Source organism: Myxine glutinosa, chromosome 1 (assembly GCF_964187855.1).
Source record: "Myxine glutinosa chromosome 1, kmMyxGlut1.1, whole genome shotgun sequence".
NCBI classification, from domain to species: Eukaryota; Metazoa; Chordata; class Myxini; order Myxiniformes; family Myxinidae; genus Myxine; species Myxine glutinosa.
This window is the reverse complement of record NC_136261.1, coordinates 429,305,944-429,325,043: the sequence shown is the minus strand read 5'-3', so window position 1 is coordinate 429,325,043 and position 19,100 is coordinate 429,305,944. Positions and strand designations below refer to the sequence as shown.

General features: G+C 43.3%; 2 protein-coding genes across 4 annotated transcripts in view; both read right to left on the bottom strand.

Moving 5' to 3' along the window:
* The window catches only part of LOC144888247 (E3 ubiquitin/ISG15 ligase TRIM25-like), a 950,979-nt gene that overhangs the window by 441,729 nt on the left and 490,150 nt on the right, over positions 1–19,100 (bottom strand). The gene's annotated exons all lie outside the window — the stretch shown is intronic.
* LOC144889645 (E3 ubiquitin/ISG15 ligase TRIM25-like) overlaps positions 683–19,100 on the bottom strand; it is a 63,278-nt gene continuing 44,860 nt past the window's right edge. For all 3 annotated transcript variants that reach the window (XM_078770673.1, XM_078770672.1, XM_078770674.1), the window contains 5 exons: positions 16,119–16,352; positions 15,132–15,154; positions 13,184–13,311; positions 6,873–6,932; positions 683–1,227 (listed from right to left, as the gene is read on the bottom strand). In XM_078770673.1, the coding sequence (XP_078626799.1) occupies positions 701–1,227; positions 6,873–6,932; positions 13,184–13,311; positions 15,132–15,154; positions 16,119–16,352 (972 nt within the window). In that variant the 3' untranslated portion in view covers positions 683–700. The remainder of the gene's footprint in view (positions 1,228–6,872; positions 6,933–13,183; positions 13,312–15,131; positions 15,155–16,118; positions 16,353–19,100) is intronic.

The following is a 19,100-nucleotide window of genomic DNA, read 5'->3' as shown; positions in this document are numbered from 1 at the left end:
CTCCCGCCAGGTGAATATGAATTGTTCATCACCGTACATGATGCGACGCCTTCTCCGGAATTTGCATTCACCTGATGACGCTAAATTAACTTAGTGACGTCACGACACTCGTTATTAAATGGTGATTTTATCGCTGTGTTTTGATTGGATGGAAGAGATTTCCACGAAGATTAAGATTAAAATCTCCGTGGGAAACAATGTGAACCTGACGTTTCAGGTGTGAACTCTTCATCGGACCAAAAGATATAGTAACCCAAAAGGTCACCTGGCCATGTTTCCAACGGTGTGATTAGCGATACCTGATGAACGTTCTGTTAATTCCATCCAGGGTTCCACATTCTACTTGTGATCCGATACAAACCCACTCTCACCTTCACGTTAACGCAGGTGCTCCATTCCAGGTAAACACAAAGGGTTTCATCTACCTGGAGGGATTTTCTTCACTCAAACATCCGATTCAATCACACGTTTGAAGAAGAAGAATCCGTATTGTATCGTGAGGAGAGTGAAGAGTTCGGGTTAATGTTCATTTCACATCAAATAAGATAAATAATTAACTTATTAAATTATATAAACTTTTTATAATTTAAACATTAATCAGTAATCACATCGACATGAACAGGTAAATCACATCGTCATGAACAGGTAAATGATTTGATTGATTTGAAGCAAAATAACCGGATCAGTTCGTGATGAAATTTTATTTCACTAAATGTACAAAATGAACGGAACCACCATCATCCCAAACCCAAATCGCGGGTTTAACGGGGACCATGAAGTTCCCCCTGAACACGTGGAGGACCCGCGAGTCCCCGAAACACGTCAACTCTCCCGCCTCGCAATCCAAGAAGAACCCAATCCGTTCATGATCCCCCGGGACTGACAGGAAGGTACATTGATTGTTGTGATATGCGGAGAATTTGTTATTAGATTTATATAAACACCAGGACTCGGGATTCTCTCCCAACTCCCTCTCTCCCCCTTTTCTCCCCATGGAGTTTAAACAGAATCCGATTCCCCACCAACGACTCGACCCCACATCGACCTCCCAGTAATGACGACCTGAGGAGAAACAATCACAGGAAACAACTTGTGGATGAACATCAAACCGATCAGGATGTTCCGGGTACTGATTCCCGGTCCAGGTTCGAGTCGCCGTCCTGAGATCCCCGGAGATCTTGATCCGTTGATGTGCAGAGTTTGGCTCCAGACTCGGGCTCCGTCCATCTGCGGACACGACACAGGGTCACGGACATTGTTAGACAAACGGACAAAAACACAAACACATTAATCTCTATTACAAAAAATCTTTTATTACAACAATTGTTTTGTTTATTCACTTCACGATTAAACAACTTTATTTATTTCGCAATGAACAACTTACATTATTTATTTATTTATTTCACCGAGAAAAACTTCGAGGGGGAGTGGATCGGGAGGGGAGAAGTCGAGGGAGGAGATCTGTGAGTGAGGAGAGAGGATGAGGAGGGGACAGAGGTTGAGGGGAGAGGGGTCAGAGGTTGGAGAGGGGTCAGAGGTTGAAGAGGGGGGAGGGGAGGGGAAATGAAAATCCTGCAGGTGTGACTGTTTAACAGGTCGACACACATTGATGAGTCACTCTGCACCTGTGAAACACCGGGATGACAGTTTATATCTCGGTCGGGATTCAAACCCAGGTTAGACACCTCAGAGCGAGTGTGGATACCTCTCAGACATCGTGCTTGTCCTGTTACTTTCATCCTCCATTTGCTTTCCGATTCCGGAGATGTCTCCATGAAGCGAGCCACCGCACCACCATGGAAACCAAGTGGTTTTAGCACTCGACGTTGATTGTTTTACACGTGTATTTATCTCACCTGGAACGAAGTTCAGGTGAGCTTATGCGATGACGCGTCGTGTCGGTCCGTAAACACTTGAAACTTCTTCTCCGAAACCGCTGATGGGATTGCGACCAAATTTGGCACAAATGATATTTGTTTTGTTGTGACTAAAGTTTTTTCATGGCACTAAAAAAACTCGCCGTCTAAGGGGTTTACCGGGGGTCAAATGGATCCAGGTTTAACCCACAAAATAGGAATTTGCTTTTTCTCAAACTACACAAACGATTTCGATGAAACTTCACCACAACCTTCATCCCCCATGATGTACCTGAGTTTATTCAAGGCAATAAAAAAAATCTGCTCCTTTGGGGGATCTACGGGGTGGGGGGTGGGAAGTGTTGCCCCGGGGTGGGAGGGGTTGCCCCGGGGTGGGAGGTGTTGCCCCGGGGTGGGAGGGGTTACCCAGGGTGGGAGGTGTTGCCCCAGGGTGGGAGGTGTTGCCCCGGGGTGGGAGGGGTTGCCCCAGGGTGGGAGGGGTTGCCCCAGGGTGGGAGGGGTTGCCCTGGGGTGGGGGGTATTGCCCCGGGGTGGGAGGTGTTGCCTCGGGGTGGGAGGGGTTGCCTCGGGGTGGGAGGGGTTGCCTCGGGGTGGGAGGGGTTGCCCTGGGGTGGGAGGGGTTGCCCCGGGGTGGGATGGGTTTGCCCCCAAAATATGTCTTTTTTTTGTTTGTTTGTTTGTTTTCTAGTCTTATGATTATGTTAGTATTATTCTACATGCTAACCTGTCTTCGAGCAACCATTGAAATTGGGTTAAAATACCTGTAGTCGGTGTATTATACTGTTTATTTGACCAGGTGAGCACCCCGATGTTTTATGTTGACGAGAATATAAGATCCATCGCTTCGCTGACGGAAATACCAATCTTTGCTGAGATGGTTAATCTATGGGGGAACAAAAAATGGTTTCCTGGAAGATCCTGCTCTCCGTTCAGGTATACCCAATATCACGTGTTGGCATTTGCAGTTTCGACACGCGTGTCCATGGACCCATACCAAAAAATTTTTTTTTTTTTTTTTTTTTTGTATCACAAACATTCCCAGGAGGTACCCGAATCCACCGTAGTTTGCTTCATTGAAATCCATTAATCCATTCTCAAGTTACAACATGTCAAACAGACACACAGACAGAGACACAGAGACACAAACAGACAGACAGACAGAGACACAAACAGACAGACAGACAGAGACACAGAGACACAAACAGACAGACAGACAGACATGACTCCTTTTATAATATAGATATAAGATAGATGTTTAGCAATCTACTGACAGCTGAGTTTCTCCATTCTGCTTGGAAGAATAAGATGAAGAAGAAGAGGAAGGGGCAGCGCCTGTGCTTTGTTTACGCCCTTTCTCCAGAAGAAGAAGAAGGATCATGGCTGCGTTTCTCTGTGATGTTTTCCAAGTTTGAAGAAGAAGATTTATCAGAAGCAGATCGTTTCCCTGTCATGTTTTCCGAGTTTGAATAAGAAGTTTCTCGTTGAGTATGAAATGCAAAGCTCGAACCAACATGATGGAAATCCAACACGAGGTCGATGGACGTTATTTTTATACTGGAAGAGTCGACCTGTCGCTTCACTGATGGACCAATTAGTCATCATGTCTCTTGCTGCTGGAAGGGGAAGGAGGAGGGAAGAGGAGGAAGGGGAGAGGAGGAAGGGGAGAGGGAGGAGGAAGAGGAGGAAGGGGAGAGGGAGGAGGAAGAGAATGGAGGGAAGGGGTTGGAGGAGGAGGGCAGGGGTAAGTGGTGGGAGGAGGAGGGCAGGGGTAAGGGGTGGGAGGAGGAGGGCAGGGGTAAGGGGAGGGAGAAGAAAGGGGAAGAGGAAGAGGGGAGGGGAAGAGGAAAGAGGAGGGGAGAGGGGAGAGGGGAAGGGATGTACTGCATTTTTTTTGGGGGGGGGGGCTTTTACAGGACCCTCGATTTGGGGGAGAAGGAAAGGAGAACAAATTTACCCGTGCAAACAGAGCTTTAACATCAGCGTTGCCCAAGTAAATAGAGAAATTGTAATAACCGCTGCCACCACACATTTACATAGTGTTTATGCCTTCCCACCAGACCCCACACTTCCTCTTGATGCCGAAGGCACATTGTCGATGTTAACCTCCCCCCCCCCCCCCCCCCACCCATGATGCCGAGGACACATTGCCGAATACCCTAACCCTAATCCCTATAAAAAAAAATAAACTCACTCCCACAATATCCCTCTCACTCCCACACAATTTCAATGCCCGAACCCTAATCCCTATAAATAAAAATAAACTCACTCCCACAATATCCCTCTCACTCCCACAATATCCCTCTCACTCCCACAATATCCCTCTCACTCCCACACAATTTCAATACCATAACCCTAACCCCTATAAAAAAATTAACTCACTCCCACAATATCCCTCTCACTCCCACACAATTTCAATGCCCGAACCCTAATCCCTATAAATAAAAATAAACTCACTCCCACAATATCCCTCTCACTCCCACAATATCCCTCTCACTCCCACAATATCCCTCTCACTCCCACACAATTTCAATACCATAACCCTAACCCCTATAAAAAAATAAACTCACTCCCACAATATCCCTCTCACTCCCACACAATTTCAATGCCCGAACCCTAATCCCTATAAATAAAAATAAACTCACTCCCACAATATCCCTCTCACTCCCACAATATCCCTCTCACTCCCACAATATCCCTCTCACTCCCACACAATTTCAATACCATAACCCTAACCCCTATAAAAAAAATTAACTCACTTCCACAATATCCCTCTCACTCCCACAATATCCCTCTCACTCCCACAATATCCCTCTCACTCCCACACAATTTCAATACCCTAACCCGAACCCCTATAAAAAAATTAACTCACTTCCACAATATCCCTCTCACTCCCACAATATCCCTCTCACTCCCACACAATTTCAATACCATAACCCGAACCCCTATAAAAAAAATTAACTCACTCCCACAATATCCCTCTCACTCCCACAATATCCCTCTCACTCCCACAATATCCCTCTCACTCCCACACAATTTCAATACCATAACCCTAACCCCTATAAAAAAATTAACTCACTCCCACAATATCCCTAACTTATTGAGTACTGTATGTAGATGTATCTACTTATGTGGAAGTGACGTCGTATCATGAAAGAAGATCACACAAAAAGGGGGAAAATAAAATAGCACAACAAAGGCGAGGCACCGGGGGGTGGGGGGGGGTGGGATGGGGGTGGGGGTTGAGGGGGGGCTGCTTCGTTCGTTGATATACGTACTTTTTAGCTCACCTGGAACAAAGTTCAGGTGAGCTTATGCGATGGCGCGGCGTCCGTCCGTCTGTCTGTAAACACTTGAAACTTCTTCTGCAAAACCGCTGATGGGATTTTGACAAAATTTGGCACAAATGATATTTGTTGTGTTGTGACTAAAGTTTGTTCACGACAATGAAAAAAAGACGGGATCTCAGGGGGTCTGCGTGGAGCCATATTTCCCCCCAAAATAGGTACCTGAAACGACAAACACTATTTCGATGAAACTCCCCCACAACCTTCTCCACACGTGATGTACAAATGTTTGTTCAAGGCATTTCAAAAGGAGGTATGTGGGAGTGGACCCCAAAATAGGTATGTTTTGTTTGTTTGAAGTCTATTGATTATGTCAGTATGATTCTCCCTGCTGTCCTGTCTTCTGGCAACCATTGTAATTGGTTTAAAATACCTTTAGTCAGTGCAGTATACTGGTTATTCTACCAGGTGAGCGCCAGAGGTGTTGCCCATATTTTTACTCTTTAAATGAAGGAACTAAATAAAATAGACTCAATCTGAGGAGGGAGCAGGGGTGTTCCACCCATTACCAAGCTGCTTGGAGAGCGCTCACCAAGCAGCTCAAGCACTCAAGCAAGCTTTATTACACAGAAACCGATCTGTTCTGACGCAGGGCATACTGGAATTGAGTGGACAAAATGGGGGGAATTAAGACCCCAAGCTGAGCGACCTGAACGCAGGCTGACCAAAGATAAGGCTGTTAGTGTAAATTATCTTGAAAACACACACACAAAGACACAGTTTTCCTTCATGTAATCCATTGGAGGTGGAGAGGTATGTATGCAAAGTTTGGGGGTGCTACGTTTCATGGTTTTGGAGTTATGGAGGAGACGGACACACACACACACACACACACACACACACACACACACACACACACACACACACACACACACACACACACACACACACCTTTTTATTATTATAGATATATGATCCACAATGTTTGTTGATGTAAGATGTTTATGTGAGAGATTGGGAAATATGTTACAAATTCCTTCAGGATTGTAAATTTTATCTGGGACGAACGAGCAATTTATACCGGATTATGTTACAGAACGAACCACGATTTGTCAAGAAAGATCTTGTTCTGATTACATCGTTGGTGAGAAGGGGAGGACGAGAGAAAGAGGGGAATGGGGTAGTGGGGAAGAGAGACAGAGGGGGGTGGGGTAGTGGGGAAGAGAGAGAGAGGGGATGGGGAAGTGAGGAAGAGAGAGAGGGGATGGGGTAGTGGGGGAGATAGAGAGGGGGATGGGGTAGTGGGGGAGAGAGAGAGGGGGATGGGGCAGTGTGGAAGAGAGAGGTGGATGGGGGAGATGAAGGGAGAGAGAGAGAGAGAGAGAGGGAAGGGGATGGGGGGTGGGGGATGAGAGAGGAGGGAGGAGAGGGTGTGGATTAAGAAAGGCCTTTAATCAGCAAACACAAGTTTGGACTATCCCCTCTTCCTGGTTGGACATCGTTCAATTAAACAAACCTTGGGTTTTGTGACACTTGACAAGAGGGAAAATCGAGTTGGAAAATAAATAAGTGGAATAGAGTGAAGGAAAATATAAATAGGGAAATAAAACAGAAGAAAAAGGAAAGAATGAAAAGGAGAAAATATGGAATTTTAAATGATCTGTAAATGGAAGGAAGAAGAAGAACCCCCTCCCCGTTCCCCTTCACTTACAAAGTCTTCTCAAGTTGTTCTGATCCAGCTCCACCTTCTCCGGATGCTCCACCGGTCCTTCTGTGGAAATGATTAAAGATTAACAAAAATTACACGATGTGAAATTCTATTGTTTTTTTGTTAATGAAGATTTATTTTATCTTTTAACGAAAAATCTGAACACAACAAACATGGGGGAAGAGAAATGGAACCTCCATTTTGTATTAAATAAATTATAATTTTCATCGATTCATGAAGGAAATTTCACAACATTGTTCTTACACTTCCCTCTCATGTAGTAAAATCGAGTGATCGCCAATTAATTTTCTCCACAAGATAGAATGAATCTTTCCTTCTTCACTGGAATTAAACATCACATGATTCCAGGAACAAGTGAATGATTCAAGAAACATGTGAATGATTCAAGAAACATGCGAATTATTCAAGGTACATGTGAATGATTCAATGTGCATGTAATTGATTCAAGGTACATGTGAATGATTCAAGGAACATGTGAATTATTCGAGGTACATGCCAATGATTGAAGCAACATGCGAATTATTCAATCTGCATGTGAATGATTTTAGGAACATGTGAATGATTTATGTTGATGTGAGATCGTTCTTGGTGAAATTAATCTGTTGATCGCTCCGTGATAGGTCAGTGCACCTGTGAAAAAATTATAGATTGAAAAATTCCATTTACCAACTCAGTATTTTTAGCTCACCTGGACTTTAGTGCTGTGAGCTTATGCGATCGAGGATTGTCCATAGGTAAGTGAGTGAGTGAGGGAGTGAGGGAGGGAGGGATTGAGGGAGGGAGGGATTGAGTCTGTAAACACTTCAGTCATTATCGCTTGAACCAAACACATGATGTTGATGAAAGTTGGACATGAGCTTCATATTTGATGCTTCATGAAGGTGAATTCATCACATCAAAATCTGTGCTCAATAAGGGGAACTACGGGGGTTTGACCCCAAAATAGGTATTTGCTCTCTTCTCTGAAACTACACACACAATTTTGAAAAACGTGATCACAACCTTCATCACCCATGATGTACCAAAGTTTGTTCACAGCATTAAACATATCATAGTCTGAAAGGGTCTGTGGGGGGATGAGCGACTGTTGCTCCTGATCCAGGTGAGCTTCAGGACCCGCGGTCCTATTTTATTTTTTAAGTTTCCCTGGATTGACCCAATGGTTGATCGATCCAAAATGGAAATGACTGAATTATTTTGTCCAGCCTTTCATAATGTTCATTGATCAGTTGTTTTTATCATAACAATGAATAAATTATTTGAAGAATGAAGTGAGAACAACTCATTCACCTGACATGTTCCAAGTGACGCATCACTGTGTAATCAGTGTGTGTTTCATGTACAACACCTGGAAATATTAACCAAAGGTTTCTGCTTCGTTTGTGATGTTCCGTGAACACTTCACTGAACAGAATTCATTTTAACAACTTTTACACAAAGATTCTCCACTTTTCCAAACTTTTACAATTACAGTTCATGAGAAGAATAAAACAATGAATGAATGATCAGTAACATCGACTTGGATGTTAAGTTTTGCACAAACACCAAGTTCATGTCCTGAGTTCACATTCTCAACTAATGACCTCATTCACCTGTAAAATGTTTGTTTTCGGCACAAAAGGAGATTTCTCTCCCTCGCGGGCCGATCCGCCGACAATCCCGGATTACAACTTTGTGGATTTCATGTTATGAATTTTACAATTTATGAAAAATGATTTAAATTATGTTAGTCTTGTATTTCTGGTCCATAATGTTTCTTTATTATAACAAAATTAACTCGAACGGCACCTGGTAGAGCACATACCTCCACCAGGCTGCACAGTTTATGTTTTGTATTCACTGAAAGACCGGATCTGGATCCAGACCTGGACCAAAGTCGAATCAGCTTGGTATTGTCACCCAACCAACTCATTCACCAAGTTTTGTCATAGCTCATTCACATCTTTTTGAAATATCGTGTTATGCAGTATATCGTTTTTGGCCCCAACTCTCAATGATGTGAAATCAGTTTAAAATTCTGTTCCGGATCTGGATTCGGATGTTCCCCAAATCGGATGAATTCGTCCTCGTCACACACCCAACCTATCCACAAGATTCCGCCCGAATCCATCCACAACTTTTTGAGATATCCTGCTCACAGACAAACAAACAAACAAGACAAAGACATAGACAAGGGTGAAAACATAACCTCCATCCACCTTCAGAGGCAGAGGGAATACGTGGAATGTAAGAAAGTTTATTTTCCTGGAAATTTATATTTCCGGAGTGGAACATATTTTACTTCCTCATTCACGTCATCACCGATTTTTCCAATCACAATACTTTGATTTCCTGAATCCCTGCTGGAATTCCAACCTATAGGAAAGGATAACATTAAAACGAGATTTTAGGTGGGACAAACAGCAAATGCAAATCAAAATGGCCTCCAAATCAAGCTCCAGACGGTGTATCCTCCATCATTCAAAATCATTACTTGAAAATCCTGAGACTTCATAGAACATGATACTCCACGTAGTGTTCAAGTATTTACTTCACTTTTAATAATACTAGGGCATGCCCGTACTATATCTATATCTAAAATTATATCCCCCCCCCTCTATTTACATGAAATGGTTTGGTCCAAAGCGAACGGCTTGCGAGTACGGTGACAATCCCCCCCCCCCCCCTCTATTTACATGAAATGGTTTGGTCCAAAGCGAACGGCTTGCGGAGTTTGGTAAAGAAATCGCCATCGCGTGCACAAACGCGCAGGAAAGCGAATGAATTGCAAATTAGTTTTAATTAGTTTTAAAACATCGTTTAACGCCAACATAGCGGCAACATAGTTTGCCAACGTGAAATAAATGAATACGCTCTCAAATGTGCCGTCCGAGGCAGAGTCTGTTCGCCACGTTCGGCACACGTGATAGCTCGCTGCTCTCTGATTGGTTGAATCGTTTTTTGGACATAGCTCGGTAACTACTTCTCCGATTAATATGAAACCTTGAAAAGGCACATCCTCGGGTCCCCAGCAATATACCTGGCAAGTTTAAAGTATATCGGACCCGTGGTTGTCGAGAAACAGCGGTCACAGACATACATACATACATACATACATACACACAGAGATTACTGGAATTATAGATAGACTAGGGCATGCCCGTACGTGGGTGCCCGTTCCTTGCCAAAAAAAAAAAAAAACGCTACCCGTACGCTCTACCCCGCCCGTACGCCCGTACGCCCGTAAACAAAAAAAACAACGCTCTTCGCTTCCGCCCTTCGCTCTGACTGAATTGGGAGAAATAATGCGCATAAGAAATCGAGAAATTATTATTTTCTCCGGAAAAAATCGAATTACGAACCGTAATGGCGCACGCGCTCGGCTCCGCTCGCTCTCACATCGGCCACGCCTACGCAACAAAGCGTTCTGTGATTGGCTGCCGGAAGTGAAGTCTTCACTGTCCGGAAGGTCGCAAATCGCAGTTACGATGAATCGCAAATTAGTTTTAATTAGTTTTAAAACATAGTTTAACGGCAACATAGTTTTCCAACGTGAAATAAATGAATATGCTCTCAAATGTGCCGTCCGAGGCAGAGTCTGTTCGCCACGTTCGGCACACGTGATAGCTCGCTGCTCTCTGATTGGTTGAAGCGTTTTTTGGACATAGCTCGGTAACTACTTCTCCGTTTAATATGAAACCTTGAAAAGGCACATCCTCGGGTCCCCAGCAATATACCTGGCAAGTTTCAAGTATATCGGACTGGTAGTTGTCGAGAAACAGCGGTCACAGACAAACATACAAACATACATACATACATACATACATACATACATACATACATACACACAGAGATTACTGGAATTATAGATAGATAAACAATTTAAAGATCATTTTTTAAATCTGGAAGTTTAACACGACTACACTGTACCAGCACGACTACACTGTACTAACACGACTTCACTGTACTAGCACGACTACACTGTACTAGCACGACTACACTATACTAACACGACTACACTGTACTAGCACGACTACACTATACAAACACGACTATACTGTACCCAACACGACTATACTGTACCCAACACGACTACACTGTACCAACACGACTCCACTGTACTAACACGACTCCACTGCACTAGAATGGCTACACTGTACCAGCACGACTACACTGTACTAATACGACGATGAGTCACAGTTGAGGAGATGGAGGCTTTATTGATCACCATAGAACACGGCGTCAATCGACATCTTACAGAAGCATATCGGTGGCCTCTTCTTCACCCTCTCACGTGGCACTCCCTCTCATCATCATCACCATCAGCGATATTGATCTTTGCATGGCTGATGACCCCATGATGATCATGTCCATGGATGGGTTTCACAAACTACACTTATGCAGTACTGAGCCTACACTATTTATTTATTTGGCATGGGGGGCGGTGTTCTTTGAATGTATCTGTTCTTGTTTAACTATTTGGTCAAAAGATAAAAACATCTTCATAAACATAAAACAAGAAAATTTCACATCTTGTAGTTTTTGTTCTTCTCTAATAATTTCCACAGAGGGGCCGGTGGAGCATCCGGAGAAGGTGGAGATGGATCAGAACAACTTGATAAATCTTTGGAAGTGAAGGCAAACGGAAACAGGGTTCTTCTTCCTCGCTACATTTACAGATTATTTAAAATTCCATATTTCCTCCTTTTCATTCTTTTCTTTTTCTTCCATTTTATTTCCCTCTTTATGGAACGGCTTCGGGGTCACGACCAAAATAAATCTCTTGCTCGATGTCGACATATATCATGGTTCTTGGAGGTATTATGAAGGTGATTTGTGTTATCGCATTCAAGTTTATAATTAATTAAATTTGAATAAAGGGTTAAAGGTGTATAAATAAATTTATTCAGGTTTTTACCGCCGTTTCACCCAGTGTCTATTACAGCACCCCCATCTAGCACGTTACATTAGTTCTTCATGCCTGTTGTTTGTGTGATTTGTAACCCGTTTCCTCCATTCTTGATCCCTCTCCTCTCTTAGATCTCCGACCATCTCTAATATATCGAGGATGAATGCCCTCTTACAGTCACTCCTTCTAATCACACTCCCAAAATCTCTACTTAATATAAATATCCAGTCATTTATCTGATTTGCGGAACTGCTTTCCGGGGATGATTCAATCTAACTTTCCTTCCAGGGACTTCACGTTCCTGTTACACCAACACATCATGTCGTCTCCCGTCACTACGTGTAAATATTTCTGCCCTTGTGAACCCTACCTCTCCCAAGCCCTGTGGTTTCAGATATTTCCTCCCCTCCCATCTTCAGTTTTCTCCTGTTTGTTGGATACCTTGCTTGTTGCATCTACCTGTTGTGTACACCTGTTTCCCCACTGAAACCATGTTTGCTTTTTACCCTCTGTAACCTCACTCATCTTGATCCATGATGTGGTACACAATAAAAACATTATCATTTGTTCATTTTCTAGAATTTTTACCTCCGCCACCAAAGTTGGATGTATGTTATGTTTTTACCCCTGTCTGTCTGTTTGTCTGTCTGTCTGTCCATGTGTGAACAAAATATCTCAATAAAGTTGTGAACGGATTCGGATGAAATTTGGCAGAGATGTACCGTATTTGACATCGACAAAATGATTATATTTTGGTGAAGATGCAGATTCGGATCCGGCTTGTAGAATTTTTAAAGTGATTCTTCACCATTGGGAGATAAGACCAAAAATGATACACAGCAGGATATCTCAAAAAGTTGTGGACGGATTTGGAGGAATCTTGGTGGACCGGTTGGGTGTCTGACAAGGACAAACATATTCGATTTTGGTGAAGATCTGAATATGAATTCGGATATGATAATTATTTATTTTTTCAGTGATTCTTCACCATTGAGTGATGGCCTAAATTCAGCATATAGCAGGATATCTCTAAACGTTATGGACGGATTTTGATGAAACTTGTTGGACAGGTTGTGTGTGTGAGAAGGAAGAATCGATTCAATTTTGGTGAAGATCCGGATCCGGATCCAGATCGTCGAATTTTGAAAGTGATGCTTCGCCATTGGGAGATACGATATATCGCAGGATATCTCAAAAGTTGTGGATGGATGATTTTGATTAAATGCGATTCTGTATTGTGATTTTCTGGTCTACTCTGGGATACAAATTGTAAACTGTTCACCTGGCGGAGGAATTGCTCTCCAATGAGTGCCGTTCTCTCTCTTCCCGTTTCTCTTCCATATTTGTGCCACGTTTTGTGTTCCTTTAATATTTTTTGATGAAATGACCAGTTTGTGTCACTCACTCTGTATCTTCTCCAGGAAGTTCTTATTGAGCGTGATGAGCCCGTCCAAATTCTTCTCCTCCTTCGAGAAGTCCAGAACTGGGAGCGGTTTCCTCTTCACGGATTTAAAGTCTGACATGGTCTTGAGCCTTGGAATAAAAGGGAAAAACTTCAGTTTTAGAAATTATTGGAGGAGAGAATATTGTTAAAATAATAAATTTTTACATAACAAAACAAGTTATCTGTAAAAGAGTTGTAAATAATTAAAAATAGAAAATAGTTCGAGTGAATTTGTGGAATAATTTGTATTTTTATTCAGAAGTCTCGATTCCAGAGGAGCCTAATCGAGAATGAAGTAAACAGGCAGAAAAAAAACGATGAACAGGATGGAAAGAGAGTGTCGGTGAGGGTTGGAGAGAATGAGGTGTGCTTTGGGGAAAGAATAAATCAATGATGAATGACATGCTGAAAGATGAGATGAAGAGCACAAGGCAAGAAGCAGACTTGGTGAGTCAGTTGGTCCTGGACTCGGCTTCCTGACAGGAGATGGACAGAACAAAGGACAAGTTCCGAAGTGATGGGATAGAAAACCATCTGTCTGCAGAGACAAGACCTTGGTCAGAATAATCCAACAAGGTGTTTGCGGCAGGACATGGGACAACACCATTCTCAGAAGCAATGTTTGTTACCATCTGTTGGTGTTCCCATCTGAGGTCCTCGGACAAGACGCAGAGAAGCCAGGTTCAAATGTTATAAACCATATCTTTGTCCATTGTCCATCGATCTCCATGTAATTCATGTATCCAGGTTCAAATGTTGTAAACCATGTCCAATGTCCATCAATCTCTTTGTAATTCATGTTGATGTACACTATCTACTGAAGCACTTGTCGTGTACTGTTAGACAGTGTATTGCATTCCATGCATGGATAACACTTGCATACCTATGATTCCATATGTAAGAAATTGTTTATTTTCTCTGACTTTGCAACGTTCGTTGGGTGAGATGTTCATTGTGAAAGTTGATGAGTGGAAAGATAACAAGCATTCTTGGGGAAAAATGGCATGGGTATAGAAAAGGCCCCTCTATGTCATATGTGCCATGTGGCAAACTATAGAAAAGAAGGGACATTCAAAAAAATCTCGTGTGCGTGCTGGAGTACCCTTGTGTTCTTAGGAGGAACCAAGTAATGCTCTAGAAAAGTTCATGTAAAGGGGCACCCTACATTTGGCAAATAAAATACATCCACTTCTTCATGCAGCTGTATCAATCAAATTGGCACCCATGGCATTAATATTTCAAAATACATATTATATTTTAATATTCACCTTACATGAATTTCCCCGAGCAACGCTGGGTACTTCAGCTTGCGTTTTATATTTTGAACACTGTAGAAAACAAATCCCCTTGTTGGCACTTCCAAAAACCTCCAGTTTAACAGTATTTGGAGAAACGCAAATTTCCACTATATTGACCAATCAAATTTGACGCTCACACTTTCAACCTTGGAAAATATCGAGACTCAGACAAACAAATATAGATTGTGCTCGGAAACGCAAACCAAGAGTTGAAAAGACCCTTCCATGCCCTTTTCTCAAGACAGTGTGGGGTAAGGTGTTTTATGAATTATCTTTAGAAATGGTTTGGAAGGGAATGAGGAATAATTAGAAAGAGCAGTTGAAGAAGAAGGTGAGCAGAAATAATAGAGGGACATGGAGAGACTAAGGTGAGCAGAGATCATGGAGAGAAGAAGGTGAGCAGAGATCATGGAGAGAAGAAGGTGAGCAGAGATCATGGAGAGCAGAAGGTGAGCAGAGATCATGGAGAGAAGAAGGTGAGCAGAGATCATGGGCAGGCATTGAGAGAAAAGGTGAGCACAGATCACAGATGGACATGGAGAGAAGAAGGTGAGCAGGGTCAAAAACATCAGGATGTGCTGATAACGTGTCGGATACCAATGCAGTTTCACCTTTTTAGCAGGTCCTTGGAAGCCTGAAAAGGAAGAAAACAAAGAATGAGATCCAGATATTTGAATGAATGAATGTTTGTTTTTATTTATTAAATACGAGAGAGTTCACAGAACACGATACCCCACACAGTGTTCATTTACGTTCTTCAATTCTAATAAAAAGATGATTTTAAAGATCGTCATTAAAAAATATCCAGGTGTTTAGTGTTCCTGAGGCAATATTGATCACCATAGACACTGCATTATGACGGCATTGAGTCACAGTTTAAGAGATGGAGGCTTCGCATGCATGGGGTAATAAACCAAAGATGTTTTCAATTGGAAAAGGAAAACATAAATTTGATTTTAATTTTGAAACAGTACTTCACTTCCCTTTGGTGAAAACACGCGATAAGGTAAATCTGTAACCCGAACAGTATTCACATGAACAACGTTGAATTGTTCAGGAACAAATTATGTGAAGTAGTTGTTTGACCATAATTCATACTAATGTTCTCCAGGTGGATACACACAGGCAACTTTGACTACCTGGATAAACATGGCACTGGATAAACCAAAATAATCGCGATGATCCAGCACATGATGAGAGCCATGATGTCATGGTACCTGGAGGTCCACATGAGCATCCCTTGGATAAAATCCTTGGATGAAATGATTGAAACCCTCAACAGTGACCAGGTAGTCGTGTTGTATCACTGCTTTGGAGACCATGACATGAACTCACTCTCATCCCAAACCTTCATTGTGATAAAACCTAAATCTCACTTCATGATGACATAAACACACCTGGAAATGCATTCACTCACCTTTCTAGTCAATTTATTTAATCATTTTTGAACCATTGTATCGTATACTGCACCTTTACCATCGACCGTGACATGAAACAAGGCCTCAACTAAAAGCTTATACTTGAATAGTGACAGACTCCCCCGAAACAATATATTTTAAACAGTAAAACTTTTGCAATACGTTTACGATAAACCACACCTGCAGAAAGGAAATGGCCTCCAGATCCTGGAGTGCTGTGTCCATTGTGGATTTTCCTTGACGTAGATCCTCCATCTGCTGCTCCAGTTTCTCCCTCTGCTTCCCAAGAAGAGAAAGCTTCTCCATTTTCCTCTTGTTTATTTCACTCTTCATCAGATCCACAGATTCATTCACAAATTGGCACACCAACCTCCGCTTCTCCTCCAAACTGTCCTCAGCATCTCTGCTGGAGTTCTGGGAGGAATAATTGTTTGAATTATTCCAAAATCAAGAAGAGACTTTGAGAAAATGTAGAATCTAACAAAAGGTACAATGGATTATGGCTGATAGGATCAGATCACTGGTACCAGGAGTAAATTTTGAAGGTAAAATGAAGTGGGCACTCTCATCTACAAAGCAAAGGATTTTAACTTTTATTTGAGTAAATACCCACTCTTTCTGGGACTAAAATATGGTCAGAGAGGTAATAATGGACAGTTGAGAGAACAGGAAGAAGGATGTTGAGCCATAGCCTGACAGTGACAGGAGTGCTTGGCTGAACTCAACACTTGTTTTTATCTATATATATATATATATATACATATAGTTACGGTTTTTAGAACCTTCACTTTGTAAATTTAGTAGTAAATTTCCTATGTACATTTCCCCTTAATTGGCTGTTAATTGTTTGCACCTTAGTTAGTCCATCGCATCACATAGCAAATAATAGGCTTCCCTCAATAGTTATCTCATTATTATATGCCTCAGGTAAGGCTCTGTGTCCACTAGTTCATCTTGCGTTGCATCAAATGAAATAAGGTAGAATCCCCTTTCAATTGCCCCAAAACGCCAGTACCAACTGCATTGCCTCCATTGCCAACTGCATTACCTCCATTACCAACTGCATTCACCGCCATTGCCAGGTGCTCCAACTCGGGGAAGAAGGGCGTGGCCCGCCCATCGTCATCAAGAGGAGGAGTCAGCCAGCCCCGATCAACCAACCGAGAATGAGTGGGTTTGGCTTGAGAGGGCGGAGAGAGAACGATCAAGAGTTTCGTGAAGATTTGAGGGTGTGGCCTATATAACCCGTTGCGAGGAGCCCCCACCTGAGTTCTGAGGGAGGTGCTCTGGACGAGACGAGTGAGGAGAGTCCCGAGGGAGAGAAGTCGCACAAGTGTTCCGTGTGTTTGAAGGTCTTCGTTCTTCAACTTTAAATAGACACAGACTAATTCACACGGGAGAGAAACCGTACAAGAGTTCCGTGGGTGTTGAAGGAGTTTTGAGGATGCAGGAGGCAGAGACATGCAGAGGATCCGGAGCGTGCTCGCCATACCAACCAACACCGACGGCAACTGCCGGAACCAACCTCCAACGAACAAGGGCATGCACGAAAACCGCGACGTCATGCCGCGATCCTCGGACCTCCAGCCCTGCCGTTTGCACGGACCGGAACCTCATCCAGCCCTGTGGTCCCACCTTCTCTTCCAGCCATTCGTTCCTGCCTTCATTCCCCATTCGTGTGAGTCTGCCTGTCGTCCGTCCTTTGTGTTGTCTGGGTTATATGTAAGTTTGTTATAAGGATTGCACTGTGTCTTCTTCTTCTTCTTCTTCTTCTTCTGTAAATTACTTTCGTTTATTTCCTTCTCCTTTGGTTTCTTTGGTTGTGTAAATAATAATAATAAATACCTGTTCCTCCTTCACTTTGGTTTTCATTCACATCCGATCGCTTTAGTGATTTCCCAATTGAGTTCCTGCGGTGCGATTTCGGCCAAAGCTCCGCAATCGGGTTAGTCATTGTTAACGGCCCGCGCCGCAGTTTGCTTGCTCGGTGCAACCAATCAAATTACACTGCGGCACGGGCGGGGGTGTTTCCTTGCGTCCCGGAAGGCGCTGGTACTTAGGTCATAGGACGGATAGCCCTAATACCTTACCCAGCGCTGACCGAGTGTGACGTCATACCCTCAGGATCAGCGATGGCCAGTATAAAGGACAAGGGGTTAACCCCCCCCTTGGCAAGGGGAGCACCGTCGTCCCAGATCCGTAACAATTGGTGTCTGGGAGTGGGATTTGAAGCCCGATCCAAATGTTTTATATCTGGAAAAATTGTCAAAATTTGGAGCGGCCACAAATTTTATTAATATCCAAATTAAAATCGTGCCATGGATAATCAAGGCGACCGGATGCCAGTAGGGGAGCTAGGAGAGGGTTTAGACTTTAGAGTCAAACCAGGACCCCAGGGAGGAGGTGGGAGTAATGCGGGAGGAAGGCAATACGCATTGGGTAGCGGAGGTTGTTAGGCGCACAGGATGGCGGCCTCGTGCACGAGGTTTCGGGCACTCAAAATGGCGCCTCGCACGGGGTTGCGGCAGCCGCACCCGCAGCACCAGTGGATTTTAACCTCTTTATGATACAAATGGAAGCCATTATGGTCAAGACGGGTGAGAAATTGAGGAATGACATGGGAAACCAAATTGGAGGATTGGAAAACAGAATGGGGGAGCGATTAGAAAATCAAATCGGGGGGCTAGAAGCCAAATTTGAGGGTTTAAGACAACAAATGTGAGGGATTAAACAGCAAATTGGGAGGAGAAGGGAACAAGTTAGGAAGCAAATTGGAGGGATTCGGAAGCAGATTAAGGGACAAACTGGGGGGCATAATTGGCCAAGCCAAATAAATTAATGAGGGGTTGGCGAGGGGGCAAGCCGCATATGAGATAAGGGAGGCCGAGAGGGAGGTTAACTGCAGGTTGAGCGGGAGGGGCACACGGGTGCACGACGAGGTAACGCGGGTCGAGGAGCGCAGGTTGAGCAAGTCGGAGCAAGGCACAGGTAACTGGACCAGGGTAGAAATCGTGACCCGGGATGTGGGGAAGCCAGCGACCGCTGAGGTGGAAGAGGTAATTTTAATAAAACCAGCGGTTGTCGAGGTGAACAAAGAAAAAGAAATAGTTGGAATTGAAATTGAAGAGAAGGCAGAGATAGGAATGAAATCGGGGAAAGTGA